Raw genomic sequence first — 17,268 nt, forward strand, 5'->3', positions numbered from 1 at the left:
TTTAATCCATGAAAGTTAATTCGCAAATATAATTCATACTAAACATGATAGTGCAAATAATGCACTAGGGTTACAGATTTTTTTATATATATTACAGCTCTTACATAGATAAGATGTAACTTCACATCATACACACTCTGGAACATAAATTACAATTACAGAACTACTGAACTAAAAAACATCAAAGACCACTTTGACCCTTGAATCAGGCTCCAATCCAGCAAGTGATGAAATAACAGAAGCCAAAACTAGTAATATCAAAATTGAGAATATGTTGTTGGAGATAATAACCCTGGCTAAATCACCAATATCACAAAATCAGACAGAAGGCCTTAAGATACCACCAGAAAAACAAACAGCAGCAGTAAACCAAGTGGACACTAATTCATGAATCCTCCAGAACCTACTCAGAAGAAGCTTCAAAAAGCTGTGGCTTCAAAGATGCACTTCTACAATCTTAGTACCATGAACTAGCATCAAATTATGCCTCGGAGGAGTAAATCAAACTTTGCACCCATGTTTGTCCTAAAATGAACCTCCAAAATTGAATTGATTGGAAAGTGATAATGCAGGATCATCTCCATGATCATCTCAATAGCTCTAAATGAGTTCTGTGCTCACTCCCAAAGAAATCAACTTATCTCCAACCAGCGAAACTTCAGGACATGACCCCCTAATTGCAACAGCTTTGAAAGAATCTGATTATCATTGCTTGCTTGAAATAAACATGCTACAACATAGCTCTGTCGAGATTCTGGATTGACATAAGAAGCCATTGCCTATACTGTCTAAACCTTCTGACTAGGCTGACCCATCGTAGGGGTTATACGATCATTCAGGAGCAAAAAGTTCAGAATTCAGAGCAGTCCAATTGTCTCCTATAACAAGAGCAGGTGCTGGTTTTTATAAAAAAAATAAATAGCATCCTAAACAAGATATATGCACCGAACCAACAACCTTCGACTGAACAGATCAATCACCATGCAGATCAGGGGCAACATAAAACCACACCCTTCAATTCATCCGATTCCGAACATGCCATAGACGTCCAAGCTAACCAATCAAACAGATCTGACAAATCCACTCCACCGTAATGAACAGAAATCGCATCAAAACAACTGCACAACCCTAGATTTCAACAGGTCGCAATTAGTCACAAATCCAACACAAACAGAGGGGGTCAGGAAAACAGAACTAACGCAGTAGAGCAGGGGAACCATCCAACCTAGAACACGAATCGAACGGATCGGGCACCACAGAGAGAAGGGAACGATCTACATGCCTAGCCCATGCACCTGATCATCAACAAATCGAAGAACAGAGGAAACAGCGTGAGATTTGAAACTAGCTGCTCCTTACCTACGACTTACCTGACGCCCACACCACAGAAGGAAAGAGGAGAAAAAGGTGATCCGGGAAAATCGCTATGAATATCAAGAGGAAGAGGGCGGGGGTCGGGTGGTTTTATAGGGAGCCCTGGGAGAGAGAGGCGGTGGGTGGCCGTCGGTTCTTCTTCTCCTCTACAGAGTCGGTGCCGCTCCCGCGCAGTTGCGCTTACCAAGCTGTAAACGGAGGCGAAGAAGCATCGTGTCGTTCTTATCTGCTCGATTTGGTGGGGACCGTCTCATCGTTATGCCTCCCCTAAACAAAACGACAGGCGTGTTGACCGAGTCGTTGGCGCAATCCAAAACCAGAAAACGGACGAGCACCTGTTCCATTCCACTGGGGATGTCCATTCATCGCATGTTCAATTCACGTCCTTACGCACCTATACGCAAACTAAATTCTACCCTGTACTCATACTCACATGCCTACCTTAAAGAGATGGTTTCGAACACGAGTTCCCAGCACATGTTGAAGCTACAGCAGTCCAGGAAAATTCCTGAAAAACCTCCCAAATACACTTCCGAAAGGGTTCAAATCTGGAACCTCCTGGTGAGGCCTGGTGCTACCGAGGCTTCTGGTGACCAACCGGTCCCAAGCCTGTTCGCCTCATGGAACCAACTAAAACATGCAAAGTGCCCTGAACTCAAAACAGAATACCTGCCGGAACGAATGTGTCCACAAGCGATGTTGAGAATTAGTGTGGACCTCTGATCTGGTTATTAACTTGTGTCACATACATGAGATTATACAAATGAACCAATAGAACAGGCACCTGTTCCAGCATTGGCACACCAAGATAAACGTATTACACGTTTAACTCAGCGAGAGAAGAATGATAGTGGTAGAGGGATGATTGGATCAATGATCTTTGGTGAATGTCTCTTCCATAGTCTTCAGCCACTTCAAATACTGGGCTTGCTCCTTCTGATACAAGTGTAGCAGAATTGAGCTTGCCAGTTTGGAGTCGACGCCTCTTGCTACCAGATATTCTTTCAATGCAGCCTTTAGTTGAGGATCCAAATCTCTGTGCAAAGAAACGCAAACACCGTCATTGAGAGCAAATGGTTGAGTTCTACAAAATAAACTTCCTAATCTTAGCGCTGATCTTGGATGAAGGCACCAATGGCCTGATGATGTTCTGGAGAACATGTATGTATCATGTATGCCTCCTTGGTGAACCAGCATGGTAAAATATAGAACTCTTCTTACAAGAACCATTATTATATAATGAATGACAACGTTAAACTACTTTAGGAATGAGTTAAACAAAGAATAAGAGTGATATTGTCCATGCTGTACAAAGATAAAATTTACAGTGGGTCATATTTGCATTTTACTTCAGAGCAAGGAAAGCGATAGATGCATTGCACTAAAGTGTTAAAAGAATGCCACCTTCATTGACAACAGCTACTTCTCTGTATGAAAAAAAAATCATCAATCACGGCTCTTTCTTCCACCCTGGCTTGCTTTGTACTTCTTCCCATTATGCTCTAGTCAATAAAGGGCCTAATATGGACCAATGACAAGATGTCACTTTCATACAACAAACTTGGTAGCAACTGACCATCTCAAGCCCAGTTTTCGGGTAAACATTAAATGATGGGTTATAGCCCAGCAACTACTCTTGCTTCGTCATGGCTTGTTTCAAACCAGTAAAGAAATAACCAAGGTATGATAGGGCACTGAAGACATGGAACAAACATGCAATCAGATTCTCTATGCCTGCAGTCACTCTCCTTAAGTTTATTGAATTACTTTTCAAGATATACTGAGAAAAGCTTTGCTAACCCTATTTTGGTACTCTAGCTAAACATAATGAACATAACGGTGGGGATCATGACATTCCAAATTAGGATAAAATAGTATAGGAACCCAGTTTGATTTGATATGGCTACTTCAATCCAGGATGAAGGGATGCTTAGTTGTGTTTCCATGCTATCCACTCTTCTCATTAATTATTGGTTTCGTACTTCCAAAGAGACTGGCTTCACCCTTCACCAACAAGTATCAACTACCATGATTGTCGACGAAAAAAACCTCTCTTGCACCATGAATTTCAAATGAATCAGGTACACACAGTTCTGCTAAATCATGTGCAATAATGATAAACAAATGGCGCTGCAAGATTTACTTCCCACGTCCCTAACAAAGGCAACAACTTAACTTTAACTGGAAATTTCAAGCACAAACAGGGCTTTTCAGGAGTGAGGGAGCATACAAGTTTGGTGAATACTGGCATAGTACAATGGTCATTGCCTACTTAGCCATATTTTGGACCATCCTTAGCTAAGTCACAGAACTTTTTATAGGCGCAACACACTTCATCAAGAAAGAAAGGTAATTAACTAAATGTAAAAGTATAATTCTGACTAGATTTGCACATTGAGCTAAATATCTAATAACCAAGAACTTTTACTTGGACCGTTACCAAATAATACAGAGGTCAATACTAGGGATTCAATCTGGATATAATGAAACATAGACAACAAGTCTCCTTGATTTCATTTGTTGATGACAACCAAAGTGGCAACAAAATGCTGCCAAATTGAAAGGAATATATGCATAATAGGGCAATAAAGCTTACCCACACCCATGTATTTTGGGTGGAATGCACCAGCAGTTGGATGAAGTGTTTTCAAAGGGCAACAAATATTAATGATCGATGCCAAGATATTGCCACAAGTCAGAGAAAATGTTGATGCTCAATACAATACTATTTACAATTCTAACCATGCAATTGTTAGCTATCTATAAATTCCATGAACTTATTGGAAAGCATAAGCTACCCCCAAATTTTAAGTTTTTAACATGAATGCCAGTGATCCTCTAAAAAAGAGTATGCATATCAAAATCCTACAGCAAACGTTTGCTAAAAAAATGTTCTTTTTAAATATTCTCTTGCACGGAACCGGAAACCGCTGGTGTATTACTCCAGTTTACACATTGTGCACAACTGCACGTAACACTGTAACAGCATGCACAGGGGGGTAAAAAAAAAAAGGAAGCAGAGCACCACCTGAACTCCGGCCCTTCATACTTGTCTTCTCGACCGTCGCCAGGAGACGAGTGGTACCGGACAGCGTTAATAGCATAGTCAAAACCGCGGGCTTTCCCCTCAGCCCACAACCCACGGCAGTCGAAGTGCAGAACCGGCGTCGCACCAGGCTTACTGACGAACACCTTCATGAGCAAGTCCCTGGGCAGGGGTTCCTGGCCTTCAAACATCAGCGGCGCGAGCAGCGCCGACACTAGGACCTCCTCGGAGTGGGTCCGGCGGCGCAGGAGCAAGTCCTCAGCAAGCGGGGCGTCCGATACGGTGACGAAGTCAGGTGCGTCCTGCGCGAATGGGGGGCAAAGGTGTGACTGTGTGAGTGTGGCGCTGAATTGGGGTTGGGAATGTGAGAGGGAGGGTGACTGGGTGTTACCTGGCAATGGAAGGGAGGGGGAAGGGGAACGCCGGAGAAGGAAAACTCGCCGGCGAGCTCGGTCCGGAGGGCGGCCAGGACACCGCCGTCGGTCGCGCCGCGGCGGAGGGCGGCGGAAGTTCTGAGCCGCCGCAGGAACATTGCGCACGGCGGCACGGGCGCAGTCGGGACGGGACGGGACGGGACGGGAAGGGAAGGGAAGCGGATCGATCGATGCGACACTAAAACGGGGCAGTTTGCATCCCGGTCCATCTGCAATTGCAAATAAGCCACCACAAGATAAGAGTAATTTTGCTTCCTTTTACAAAAAGAGAGTGTTTTTGCTTTGTTTGATTTGATGAGCCAGTATTTGTTTTCGAGCTAACACCATTTTAATCACGATTGTGTTGATTAAGGGGCTTGGTTAGATCATGTCAAATTTATATGGAAGTTAGTTGCCCATTGTGCAGCCATATTTGTATCCAAACTTTAAAAATATGTGTTTTCAGGAGTGAAACCAAATCTTTCCATTTTGTAATTCTCATCTTCCAGGGAAGGCTTACTGGCACCCTTTAGTCTCAAAATTAACAATGCTAAGTTATTACATTTGACAGAGGCGGTTAAAGAAAAAGAACTCATCACTCATTAGAATGCTATAGTAGATGAGGAGATGTTGTTTTGGTGCCAATTGCCAAATAATTTTTGTGCACACTTAAATTACGTATATGAAGTAAGGTTAAGTGAAAAAAGAAAACATTATATACCTATTTGGCCAAGCTCTAGGTTTGAGATCCATACATACATGATTCAGTGCAAGTATATAAAGTAAAGTAATTTAAATATACGCGTAACTTCAGCTCCAAAAGAATCTGAAGCTAGGTTAACTCAAAAAAAAATATGGAGCTAGAGCTTTGCTAAAAACCATACCTTAACCCGTTTGTTGATGTACCTCTATAGTTACAAATGACGACATCATATTACAATATCACATTTAGTTTAGCAACTCACCGGTTACACCTAATTTAGTCTTAGAGTAGTTTTTTGTCGGCTCGCACCGGCGTTTGGCATGTTTCACCTAGCGCCAAAGAGTTTTTTTTATATGCATGTAGTCGGTTCAAAGAAATTTTTTTACTCCCTCTGTTTCAGAATATAGCTACTTTTAAATTTTTAGATTTTTTACATTTAAACTTTAACTATAGATAGTAAAAGATTCATAAAGATTGACAATATAAAAAGTATATTAATTGATTCAAAATGAAACCAACTATTATTTTTCACTTAAAATTAGTATTTCTTTAACTCATTTCAATTGGCCGGCAACACACGTGCTTCCTTTTCGGCCCCTGCCCTCTCCTGTTTCTAAAAAAAAAAAACCCACACAAGTTTCCGGTCACACATTATTTGGCTAGTGGCAACGAATCAATTAGAGTCAGCATTACCGCGCTTACACGGATTCGTTACGATCAATGCGTCAAATTGAGCCAATCGTTCCTTGCCAAATTGAAGAACCTGATGCTCACTACCAATTTAGCTAGGCAACGTTAGCACAGCGTGTACGGCCGGCAGCTGCCCACGGCGGACGGCCCGAAGTGCGCCGCTGTCCCATCGGGCGGGCCGGACGGACACGACGAAGCGGAGCGCACGGGGGGAGGAGAGTACGGGAGAGGCGCGTGATCCGACTGTTCATGAGGCCAAAGAGCCCCAGGAGAGGCCAGCCCAGGAGTCAACATCCGCCGGACCACGCCCGCGGGTGGTTTTTTTATAGCTGCCGCTTTTGTTGGACTGGGAGAACCCAACCCCACCAACTCCACCCCATTCGTCCGCCCGCGGCATCGGCGAGCTCGCTCCCTGTCCCGAGGTGGGAGGGAGGGAGGGAGGGAGGGGAGCGCGGAGATGGAGTGGCTGGAGAAGAACCTGCAGGAGAACTTCGACCTGCCGCCCAAGCACCCCTCCGAGGAGGCGCTGCGGCGATGGCGCTCCGCCGTCTCCTTGGTCAGGAACCCCCGCCGGCGCTTCCGCATGGTCGCCGACCTCGACAGCCGCAGCCAGAACGAGGCGCGCCGGCGATCCATCCAGGTACTTGCCACTCTACTGCCTGTCTGTCGCTACCACTCACTAGCCAATCCAACCGTCCGGCACCACCTGACCGCCCTGCTTGGGCCTGCTTCCCTCACCTTTCGTCCCTTCCATGCTCCATACTTCCATAGCCATGCCCTGATCTCTCCCCGCCTCATCCGCCAGCAGCACGTGACACTTTCTGCATCTGCAGTTCTTATTCGACCTTTTCATTCTCTTTCAAAAAAATATTTGGACCTTTTCAAGTCTACCACCAAACCCATTCTGCCTTTCCCCCCATGGAATTAATTATTAAACCCATTCTGCCCAACTGCATCTGATTCATCGCTATCTTTCCTGCTAACCAGTTGCATAACGCTGTTGCTGTAAAGTAGAATGATTAACAGTTGGCCCATCAGATCGTGACGCTCGAAAGGGACCTCTCACTAAAATGTTCTGCACGGGAATATGCAGCTAGCGTATCAAATTGGCGATTTGTCAATAACCGATTCGGAAATGTTAGTCAGAGAGCTTCTGTTGCCATCTCACATCATCCGGGCGGGACCGAGATTGACTGCGACCTCGAGGAAGCTTCCGGGAAGCTACCCGGGAGATTGGCCAAAAGGCTGTAGTGACAACTACATGGGCATTCCTTCAGAAAAAAAAAACAAAAAAACTACATGCATGGGCATCATCACCTTGCCACATCGGTTCTGTCACGTAGACGCGCACATATCATAATCTCCTGCATATCTAAAATTGTCCTAGTTTAATGCCTTCCACATCTATGTTGGCATATCTTGTTTGCTTGACTGGGAGAATCCACCATTTTGTCTTGACTTAATAGTGGATTAGTATATATGCTCTAACTTTGGCACATAGGTTGGGTACACATCCATTTTTGGAAAAAAAAAAGTTTTTCCTGCTACCCAGATAACCAGTGCATAACACTGTTGTAGAGTAAAGTAGAATAATTAGCACTTGGTCTTGTCTTGCCATCAGATCGTGATGCCGAAAAGGGCCCTCTTACTAAACTGCTCTTGTTCTGCGCGGGAATATGCAGCTAGCATATCTAATTGGAGATTTGTCAATAACGGATTCGGAAATATTAGTCAGGGAGCTTCTGTTGCCATCTCACATGTAGTGTTTGTGTACTCTATAGTGCATCCAAATGTAGCCTGTTCTGTTCAAGTCAAGGGTTCTGTTCACGGGCCAACCATCCGGGCAGGACTGGGTTTGACTGCGACTTCGAGGAAGCTTCCCGGAAGCTACCCGGGCGATTGGCCAAAAGGCTCTAGTGCTCTACTGACAACTAGATGGGCATTCTTTCAAAAAAAAAAAACAAACAAAACAAAACAAAAAAACTACATGGGCATCATCACCTTGCCACATCGGCTCTCTCACTGAGCTGTGCACATATCATAGTCTCCTGCACATCTAACATTGTCCTAGTTTAATGCCTTCCACATTTATGCTAGCATTTCTTGTTTGCCTGACCGAGAGAATCCACCATTCTGTCTTGATTTAGATGCATATATAGGTTTGGCGCATAGCTTCGGTATACATCAATTTTTGAAAAACAACAACAACAACAACAACTTAGCCTTTTTTTCCCAAGCAAGTAGGGCTAGGCTAGAGATGAAACCCACAGAAAACAAGAATAAAAAACACAAAAGGGTACAAGCCAAAGGAAGAGTTAGGGGTTAAACAAAAAGTAACAAAAGTCACGGTTCAGGTACGTTAATTGCTAATCTCCAAGCGCTCCTATCCATAGCTAATTCCTTAGCGATATTCCACTCCTTAAGGTCTCTCTTGACCGTCTCGTCCCAAGTTAGTCTAGGTCTACCTCTACCTCTCCTTACATGATCGCCCCGCTTTAAAACTCCACTACGCACCGGCGCCTCGGGAGGCTTCCGTTGTACATGTCCAAACCATCTCAACCGATGTTGAATCAACTTCTCCTCGATAGGTGCCACCTCGACCCTATCTTGAATCTCTTCGTTCCGGACTCTATCCCTTCTTGTATGCCCGCAGAACCAACGCAGCATACGCATCTCTGCTACACTCAGTTGCTGGACATGTCGCCTTTTTGTAGGCCAACATTCAGCACCGTATAGCATCGCCGGGCGAATCGCCGTCCTATAGAACTTACCTTTTAGCCTTTGTGGCACCTTCTTATCACAGAGGATGCCAGAAGCCTGCCGCCACTTCAACCAACCGGCTGAAATTCTATGCCTAACATCTTCATCAATGTCTCCATCTTTCTGAAGCATTGATCCTATATACCGAAAAGTATCCTTCTTGGCCACCACTTGGCCTTCGAGGCTAACGTCCCTATCCTCATGCCTAGTCGGGCTAAAGTCGCACATCATATACTCGGTCTTGGTCCTACTCAGTCTGAACCCCCTCGACTCTAACGTGTGTCTCCACAGCTCCAACTTCATATTAACCCCTGCCTTACTCTCGTCAACTAGCACCACATCATCAGCAAAGAGCATACACCAAGGGATATCACCCTGTATGTCCCTTGTGACCTCATCCATCACCAAAGCAAATAGATAAGGGCTCAATGCTGACCCCTGATGTAGTCCTATTTTAATTGGAAAGTCACTGGTATCGCCATCACATGTTCGAACACAAGTCATCGCATCCTTGTACGTATCCTTGATGAGGGTAATATACTTAGTTGGGACTTTGTGTTTTTCTAAGGCCCACCACATGACGTCTCTCGGTACTTTGTCATACACCTTCTCTAGGTCAATAAAGACCATGTGTAAGTCCTTCTTCTCCTCTCTATATCTCCCCATCAACTATCGTACTAAGAAAATCGCCTCCATGGTCGACCTCCCAGGCATGAACCCAAACTGGTTTTGGGTCACCCTTGTCAATCTTCTTAGGCGATGCTCGATAACCCTCTTCCAAAGCTTCATCGTATGGCTCATCAGCTTAATCCCCCGGTAGTTAGTACAACTTTGAACATCTCCCTTGTTCTTGAAGATCGGTACTAATATACTTCTCCTCCATTCCTCCGGCATTTTGTTTGACCGGAAAATTAGGTTAAAAAGCTTAGTTAACCATACTACCGTCCCCTCGCCCAGGCATCTCCACACCTCAATGGGGATGCCATCAGGACCCATCGCTTTACCTCTCTTCATCCTCTTCAAAGCCTTCCCGATCTATGCCTCCTGAATCCTCCTCACAAAGCGTCTGTTGGTATCATCAGATGAGTCGTCCAACTCGAAGGTAGGACCCTCATTTTTCCCATTAAACAACTTGTCGAAGTATTCTCGCCATCTGTCCTTGATCTCCTCATCCTTCACCAGAAGTCCATCTGTCCCATCCTTGATGTATTTGATTTGGTTTATGTCCCTTATTTTCCTCTCACGGGTCCTAGCGATCCTATAAATATCCTTCTCTCCTTCCTTCGTACCTAGCCGTTGATAAAGGTCATCAAAAGCCTGACCTTTCGCTACACTTACAGCTCTCTTTGCAGACCTCTTCGCTAATCTATATCCCTCGATGTTGGTTGCGCTCTTGTCGAGGTGAAGGCGTTTCAAACACCCCTTCTTCTCCTTAATAGCCCTTTGCACCTCGTCATTCCACCACCAAGTCTCTTTCACTTCCTGCTTGCCTCCCCTACTCACACCAAACACTTCTGATGCCACCTTCCGAACACATGTCGCCATCTTTAGCCACATATCATCTATATCTGTTCCTTCTTCCCAAGGCCCCTCGCCTAGCATCCTCTCCTTAAACGTTTGTACCTCTTCCCCTCTAAGCTTCCACCACTTCGTTCTCGCAATCTTGGCACGTTTGTCCCGGTGGGCACGTACCCGAAAACGAAAATCCGCCACCACAAGCTTGTGTTGGGGGACAGCACACTCCCAGGTATCACCTTACAATCTAAGCATGCACGTCTATCCTCTCTCCTAGCAAGGATAAAGTCGATTTGGCTCGAGTATTGTCCATTATGGAAAGTCACTAGATGGGACTCCCTCTTTCTAAAGAGGGTATTCGCTAACAACAGGTCATAGGCCACCGCAAAATTCAAAACATCCTCCCCCCTCGTTCCTACTACCATACCCGAAACCCCCGTGTACTTGCTCATATCCTACTTTAGTCGCTCCCACATGGCCATTGAGGTCTCCTCCTATGAAGAGCTTCTCACTGATAGGCACGGTACTAACCATGCTATCAAGGTCTTCCCAAAACTGACTCTTGGAGCTCTTACTAAGACCTACCTGAGGGGCATAGGCACTGATCACATTCAGAACCAAATCTCCAATGACCAACTGTACTAGGATAATCCGGTCGCCTTGCCTCCTAATATCTACAACTCCATCCTTAAGGCTCTTATCAATCAAGATGCCTACACCATTCTTACCTGAAGTTGTCCCCGTGTACCAGAGCTTGAAGCCAGAACCCTCCACCTTCTTCGCCTTCTGGCCCTTCCATTTAGTCTCCTGCACGCATAGAATATTTACAAGCTTCCTAATTGCTACATCGGCTAGTTCTCTTAACTTACCTGTTAGAGACCCTACGTTCCAACTACCTAGACGAATCCTAGTTGGCTCGGCTAGCTTCCTTACCCTTCGCACCAGTCGAGAGAAATGCGAAGACCCTTACTCATTTTTCACTACACCCGGGCGCAGATGCAGCGCGCCACAGAGGCTGCGATGACCCGACCCTTGCTCACTTATCATCGTACCCGGATCACGATACGACGCGCCCCTGAGGGGATGACGACCCGGCCCTTGCCCATTTAACACCACACCCGGGTTCCGATGTAGCGCGTCGCTAAGAGGGTTACGCCCCAACGAATTTCTTATGGGTTTCATTTCCATTTGAGTGGCCAATTTTTTACGCTGGTTCGCCAGACCTAACACAACCTAACATCAATTTTTGAAAAAAAGTTTTTTTTTGCTATTGTATGTTACTAAACTACAAGTACATAATATTTGTCTGTATCTCATACCTATATGTAATGAAAGGATTAATGTCTACTCATATGTGCACGCGTCAAAATCATTTCATTCTTTTACTCATTCACCAGGAAAATTTTCGTAATTTCCGGGTCGCAGTCTTCGTGCATCAGGCTGCGGTCAATTTCATCGATGGTACTACATAACTTGCCACGTATCGTGTTACTGTTTATTTTGATGCTTTACTAATCCCATCTAACCTGTGAACCATCTGATGTTGAAGGGGCCAAAAATAAAGAGTACCGGCTAACAGAGGATATTATCAATGCTGGATTTTCCATCAACCCAGATGAATTGGCATCGATCACAAGCAAGCATGATGTGAAAGCTTTGAAGATGCATGGTGGGGTAGATGGGATATCCAAAAAGATCCGTTCAACATTTGACTGTGGCATATCTGCTGGTGACTTGGATATGAGACAAAATATCTATGGTGTCAATCGTTATGCTGAGAAACCTTCAAGAAGTTTCTGGATGTTTGTCTGGGATGCATTGCAGGACATGACTCTTATCATTCTTATGGTATGTGCTTTGATATCTGCTGTAGTTGGTCTGGCATCTGAAGGTTTTCCCAAGGGCATGTATGATGGCTTGGGAATAATACTTAGCATTTTGTTGGTCGTGATGGTTACTGCTATCAGTGACTACAGGCAGTCGCTTCAGTTCAAGGAGCTAGACAATGAAAAGAAGAAGATATTTATCCATGTAACCCGAGACGGCTCTCGACAAAAGATCTCTATATATGACTTGGCGGTTGGTGATATCGTGCATCTATCAATTGGAGACCAAGTACCTGCTGATGGACTCTACATTCATGGATACTCCCTTTTGATTGATGAATCCAGCTTGACAGGTGAGAGTGACCCAGTTTATATTTCTCAAGATAAGCCATTCATCTTGGGAGGAACTAAAGTTCAGGATGGATCAGCTAAGATGATGGTAACTGCCGTTGGCATGCGCACTGAATGGGGAAGACTGATGAGCACGCTGAGTGAAGGAGGGGAGGACGAAACGCCATTGCAGGTTAAACTAAACGGAGTTGCAACCATCATCGGGAAGGTTGGCCTGGTGTTTGCCACATTAACGTTTGTAGTCCTGATGGTTAGGTTCCTTATTGAAAAAGGTGTAACAGTTGGTTTGTCCAAATGGTATTCTACCGACGCATTGACCATAGTGAACTACTTCGCAACAGCAGTTACTATTATTGTTGTTGCTGTTCCTGAAGGGTTACCTCTAGCTGTTACTTTGAGTCTTGCATTTGCAATGAAAAAACTAATGAATGATAAAGCACTTGTAAGACATCTTTCAGCGTGTGAGACAATGGGATCTGCTGGTACCATCTGCACGGATAAAACAGGAACTTTGACTACTAACCATATGGTGGTTGACAAGATATGGATAGCTGAGGTTTCAAAGTCAGTTACTGGTAACAATACTTTGGAAGATTTGAATTCTGTCATTTCTCCAACCACATTGGGCCTACTCTTGCAGGGCATTTTTGAGAACACCAGTGCAGAGGTAGTCAAAGAAAAGGATGGTACGCAAACTGTTTTAGGAACTCCAACAGAAAGGGCAATATTTGAATTTGGCTTGAAACTGGAAGGAGGCCACAACGCTGAGGATAGGACCTGCACCAAGGTCAAGGTTGAGCCTTTCAATTCGGTTAAGAAGAAGATGGCAGTGTTGGTATCATTGCCCAACGACACATACCGTTGGTTCTCCAAAGGTGGGTCAGAAATTATTGTGCAGATGTGTGACATGATGGTTGATGCTGATGGAAACAGTGTTCCCTTGTCAGAAGCTCAGAGAAAGAACATCTTGGATACTATCAACTCGTTTGCTTCAGATGCTTTGAGGACACTGTGCCTGGCATACAAGGAGGTGGATGGTTTTGACGATGATTCAGATAGTCCGACAAGTGGTTTTACTCTAATATCCATTTTTGGCATCAAAGATCCTGTGCGCCCAGGAGTCAAGGATGCTGTGAAGGCCTGCATGTCTGCTGGTATCATTGTGAGAATGGTGACTGGTGATAATATTAATACAGCTATAGCTATAGCCAAAGAGTGTGGAATATTGACTGATGATGGCATAGCAATTGAAGGACCAGATTTCCGTAACAAGAGCCCGGAAGAGATGAGGGACTTGATACCCAAGATTCGGGTGCATTTTGCTTCCCTGAGCCTATATGTACACTAATATCTTGCAACAAATTTTAATTATCAATTATCACTTGCAGGTTATGGCCCGTTCTTTACCATTGGACAAGCATACCCTTGTGACAAACTTGCGTGGTATGTTTCATGAGGTGGTTGCTGTGACTGGTGATGGTACCAATGATGCTCCAGCATTGCATGAAGCTGATATCGGGCTTGCTATGGGCATAGCAGGCACAGAGGTAACATATTATTATGCATTCATGCATGGAAGTGGCATTGCCAGGAACTGATTAAGTCACAGCTGAATACATATAGATTGTGATTCAAAGCTGGAGGAGTTTGTAGAAGTAATCTATTCTTCTAGTTCCATTTTCAGCTCTGAGATTCGAATAGTTTGTTTCTATGTCCTCACAGAAATCATCATTTAAACATCGATCTCTTCCATTCTTTATGTTTAAACCTCTTCCTGACTGGATACATGGTTGGTCGTATTAGAAGTTTATAACTCCTGACTTGCAAAAGCTTGTCCTTCAGAAACTATCCATGACCATCGAAAGATAAAGGTATAACCTTACACTTCTGCAGGTAGCCAAGGAAAGTGCTGATGTGATAGTACTTGATGACAATTTTACAACAATAATCAATGTTGCAAGGTGGGGTCGTGCGGTTTACATAAACATCCAAAAGTTTGTGCAGTTTCAGTTGACTGTCAATGTTGTTGCTTTAGTCATCAACTTTGTCTCAGCATGCATTACAGGTGCAGGCATCATCTATAATACTCTTTTGTCTTTTCTACGCTGCCATGGTGGTTCCATTAGTGATCCTTGATAGCCACCATTCAATTAACAATAATTTTGACTTTTGCACTGCAGGGAGTGCTCCTCTCACAGCAGTGCAGTTGTTGTGGGTCAATATGATTATGGATACATTAGGAGCTTTAGCTCTAGCTACAGAGCCTCCAAATGATGACATGATGAAGAGGCCACCTGTTCGTCGTGGGGAGAGTTTCATTACCAAGGTCATGTGGCGAAATGTCATTGGGCAAAGTTTATATCAGTTGGTTGTACTTGGAGCTCTGATGTTTGGCGGGGAACAACTTCTGAACATCAAGGATGCTGATTCCAAATCTGTTATCAATACACTCATCTTCAACTCTTTTGTGTTCTGCCAGGTGAGTGCATTGTAACCTTTATCAACACACTTTCAGCCCTAATGCCTATGGTGTGCTGAAGTTAAAGTTCATTCCAAACGTTCCTTTTTGGCCCTAATCTAAAAGTTATAACCTGTTTGTCTGCATCCTAAACCAATATAGTTACATGGAACCTACATGTTGCCATTTCTCTGGAAAAATGAAGATCTCTGCATTTGAATTCTCTCCCCATATTATTATGTCTGATCAATGATAAATATGATCTGATGATGATCTTTCAATTATGTTACTACAGGTGTTCAATGAAATAAACAGTAGGGAAATGCAGAAAATTAATGTTTTCCGTGGTATGATCAGCAATTGGATCTTTATTGGAATCATAGCCGTGACAGTCGCATTTCAGGTGGTGATCATAGAATTTCTGGGCACTTTTGCCAGCACTGTTCCACTTAGTTGGCAGCTTTGGTTGGTAAGCGTCGGCCTTGGATCCATAAGCTTGATTGTTGGTGCCATCTTGAAGTGCATACCAGTTAAATCAGATGAAAATCCTTCCAGTCCAAATGGCTACATGCCGCTACCCAGTGGTCCGGATAACATATAGCTGAAAAAGAGCGATTCACAAGGTACTGCATTTGGTAGTGGTAGAAGAAGCCCAAATGCACCACGGCGACATCATATTTTGAGTTCTGTTTGGGATAATTAATAAACCACAGTCTAGATTCAGTTTTAACAAATTGTTCTGTGCCTTGCCATGCAATACAACGCACTATATTTTGTATGGGTCATGGAAACAATGTTCTTGACTAATCCAAGTACAATTACTTTGTTCTCGAAAAGAAGCTATACATTTGCTGGACTAAGCAAAGCTCAGTTTCAGTGAGTAGTGCACCACTCATGATTGTTCTGTTGCCACCATCCATGGCTGAACAGAGCTGAACGCGTCCATAAAGTCGAGTACATACTAACAAAAACATTGCATCAGTGTAGGATCTTCGGATCGACACTAAGCTAGTCGTTCATTGATTCATTCATGTAATAATTCTACAAAACTCCACAACAATGGACGCCAAACTCCCAGCAACGCATCAGCTTGCTCCCGCTTCGCCCCTAGGATCATCGCCCTCTTGCGCCGCACTGTCACTTGGCTGTGGGCATGATGAGAAGGTACTACGCATCCATTCGTTCATCCGCGCATCTTCAGCGGCATAGCCAAAGCCATGGCCCATCTCTGCAAATTGCTGCCATCCCATGTCTGCGGGAAGCATCTCCAATGGCTCTGGCTCTCCCTTGTTGTCTTCGTCGCCATTGATGCCGGTAGGGTGGTAACCCACGCCTTGCTCCATCATGGGCTGCAGCTGCCAGGTGGTGGTTGATGCCGCCCCGTTCTCCGGCGCAGTCAGCGACGTGCTGGCGTAGGAGCACCCGGCATCGGGCGGCGCTAGCGCCGCCGTCGTCCAGTAATCCGCGGCGGCGAAGTCATGCTCCTGGTTCAGCGTGCCTCGCTGCCTCTTGGACGACCGGATCTGGGCCTCGTCGGTTTCTTCTTGGCGTCCCTCCCAGCCGTCGCCGTCCGCCGCCGCCTTCGGCGTGCGGTGCACCCTGCAGATCACCCTGACGCCCTCGCCGTCGGTGGCCTCGGGCAGGCTGCTCCCGAACTCCTCCATGAGCCAGGCGCTCTTGCGGCCGCCGGCGTCGCGGTACTCGAAGGTCTGCCGGTACCCGTGGCGGCGGACGGCGACCCGCTTCCCGGAGCCGTGCCACGTGCCGCCGCCCTGGACGGCGCGGCTCATCCGGGTGCCGGCGTTGCCGTCCTTCCACCGGGCCACGCAGAGGAAGTACCAGTTGCCGTCGTCGTGGCCGAAGCGCCGGAGCCGCGACGTGAGGGTGTCCGGGTCCGCGCTGTAGACGTCGGCGGCGCACACGACGCCCTCGGGCTCGCCGAACGGCGTCTGGCCGGGGCTGACCACCCAAGGGTTGAGGTAGTAGCGGATGAGCTCCCGCGCGGTCGGGGTGAAGCGGTAGCACGGGGGCACGTCCGGCCACCGCGCCTGCTCCATCGATCCGTTCTTCTTGCTGGAAGAACCAAGACGAGAGGGGTCTGAGGATCTTGGACGGTGTGTTGTGAACTTGGG

At 45.5% G+C, this 17,268-nt stretch overlaps 3 protein-coding genes and 1 long non-coding RNA gene across 6 annotated transcripts; 1 reads left to right on the plus strand and 3 right to left on the minus strand.

Annotated features, from left to right (window-relative positions):
- On the minus strand, window positions 1–1,578 carry LOC112903269. The gene is made up of 2 exons (XR_003230770.1): window positions 1,226–1,578; window positions 1–1,128 (listed from the first exon to the last, which is right to left on the minus strand). It is a non-coding gene; the product is annotated as an uncharacterized LOC112903269 (long non-coding RNA).
- Window positions 1,579–2,073: 495 nt separating this feature from the next.
- Window positions 2,074–6,571, minus strand: LOC112902236. Of its 2 annotated transcripts, XM_025971199.1 has the most exons (4): window positions 6,091–6,571; window positions 4,812–5,063; window positions 4,403–4,722; window positions 2,074–2,410 (listed from the first exon to the last, which is right to left on the minus strand). In XM_025971199.1, exons 2-4 carry the CDS (start codon window positions 5,061–5,063, stop codon window positions 2,245–2,247), a joined length of 738 nt encoding a protein of 245 aa, XP_025826984.1. In that variant the 5' UTR covers window positions 6,091–6,571; the 3' UTR covers window positions 2,074–2,244. The 2 variants fall into 2 exon arrangements, with proteins under 2 accessions (XP_025826984.1, XP_025826983.1); XM_025971198.1 differs by lacking the exon at window positions 6,091–6,571 and having other exon boundaries at window positions 4,812–5,321.
- A 112-nt stretch (window positions 6,572–6,683) lies between these two features.
- On the plus strand, window positions 6,684–15,930 carry LOC112902234 (probable calcium-transporting ATPase 9, plasma membrane-type). 2 transcript variants are annotated; one of them, XM_025971194.1, is made up of 7 exons: window positions 6,684–6,866; window positions 11,899–11,962; window positions 12,051–13,990; window positions 14,067–14,225; window positions 14,572–14,743; window positions 14,859–15,157; window positions 15,432–15,930. In XM_025971194.1, exons 1-7 carry the CDS (start codon window positions 6,684–6,686, stop codon window positions 15,735–15,737), a joined length of 3,123 nt encoding a protein of 1,040 aa, XP_025826979.1. In that variant the 3' UTR covers window positions 15,738–15,930. The 2 variants fall into 2 exon arrangements, with proteins under 2 accessions (XP_025826979.1, XP_025826980.1); XM_025971195.1 differs by lacking the exon at window positions 11,899–11,962 and having other exon boundaries at window positions 6,737–6,866; window positions 15,432–15,737.
- An 87-nt stretch (window positions 15,931–16,017) lies between these two features.
- Window positions 16,018–17,256, minus strand: LOC112902235 (NAC domain-containing protein 30-like). The gene has a single exon (XM_025971196.1). The coding sequence runs from the start codon at window positions 17,191–17,193 to the stop codon at window positions 16,222–16,224; it is 972 nt and encodes a 323-aa protein (XP_025826981.1). The 5' UTR covers window positions 17,194–17,256; the 3' UTR covers window positions 16,018–16,221.
- Window positions 17,257–17,268: the final 12 nt, after the last annotated feature.

The sequence above is a fragment of the Panicum hallii genome, chromosome 8 (genome assembly GCF_002211085.1).
Source record: "Panicum hallii strain FIL2 chromosome 8, PHallii_v3.1, whole genome shotgun sequence".
NCBI classification, from domain to species: domain Eukaryota; kingdom Viridiplantae; phylum Streptophyta; class Magnoliopsida; order Poales; family Poaceae; genus Panicum; species Panicum hallii.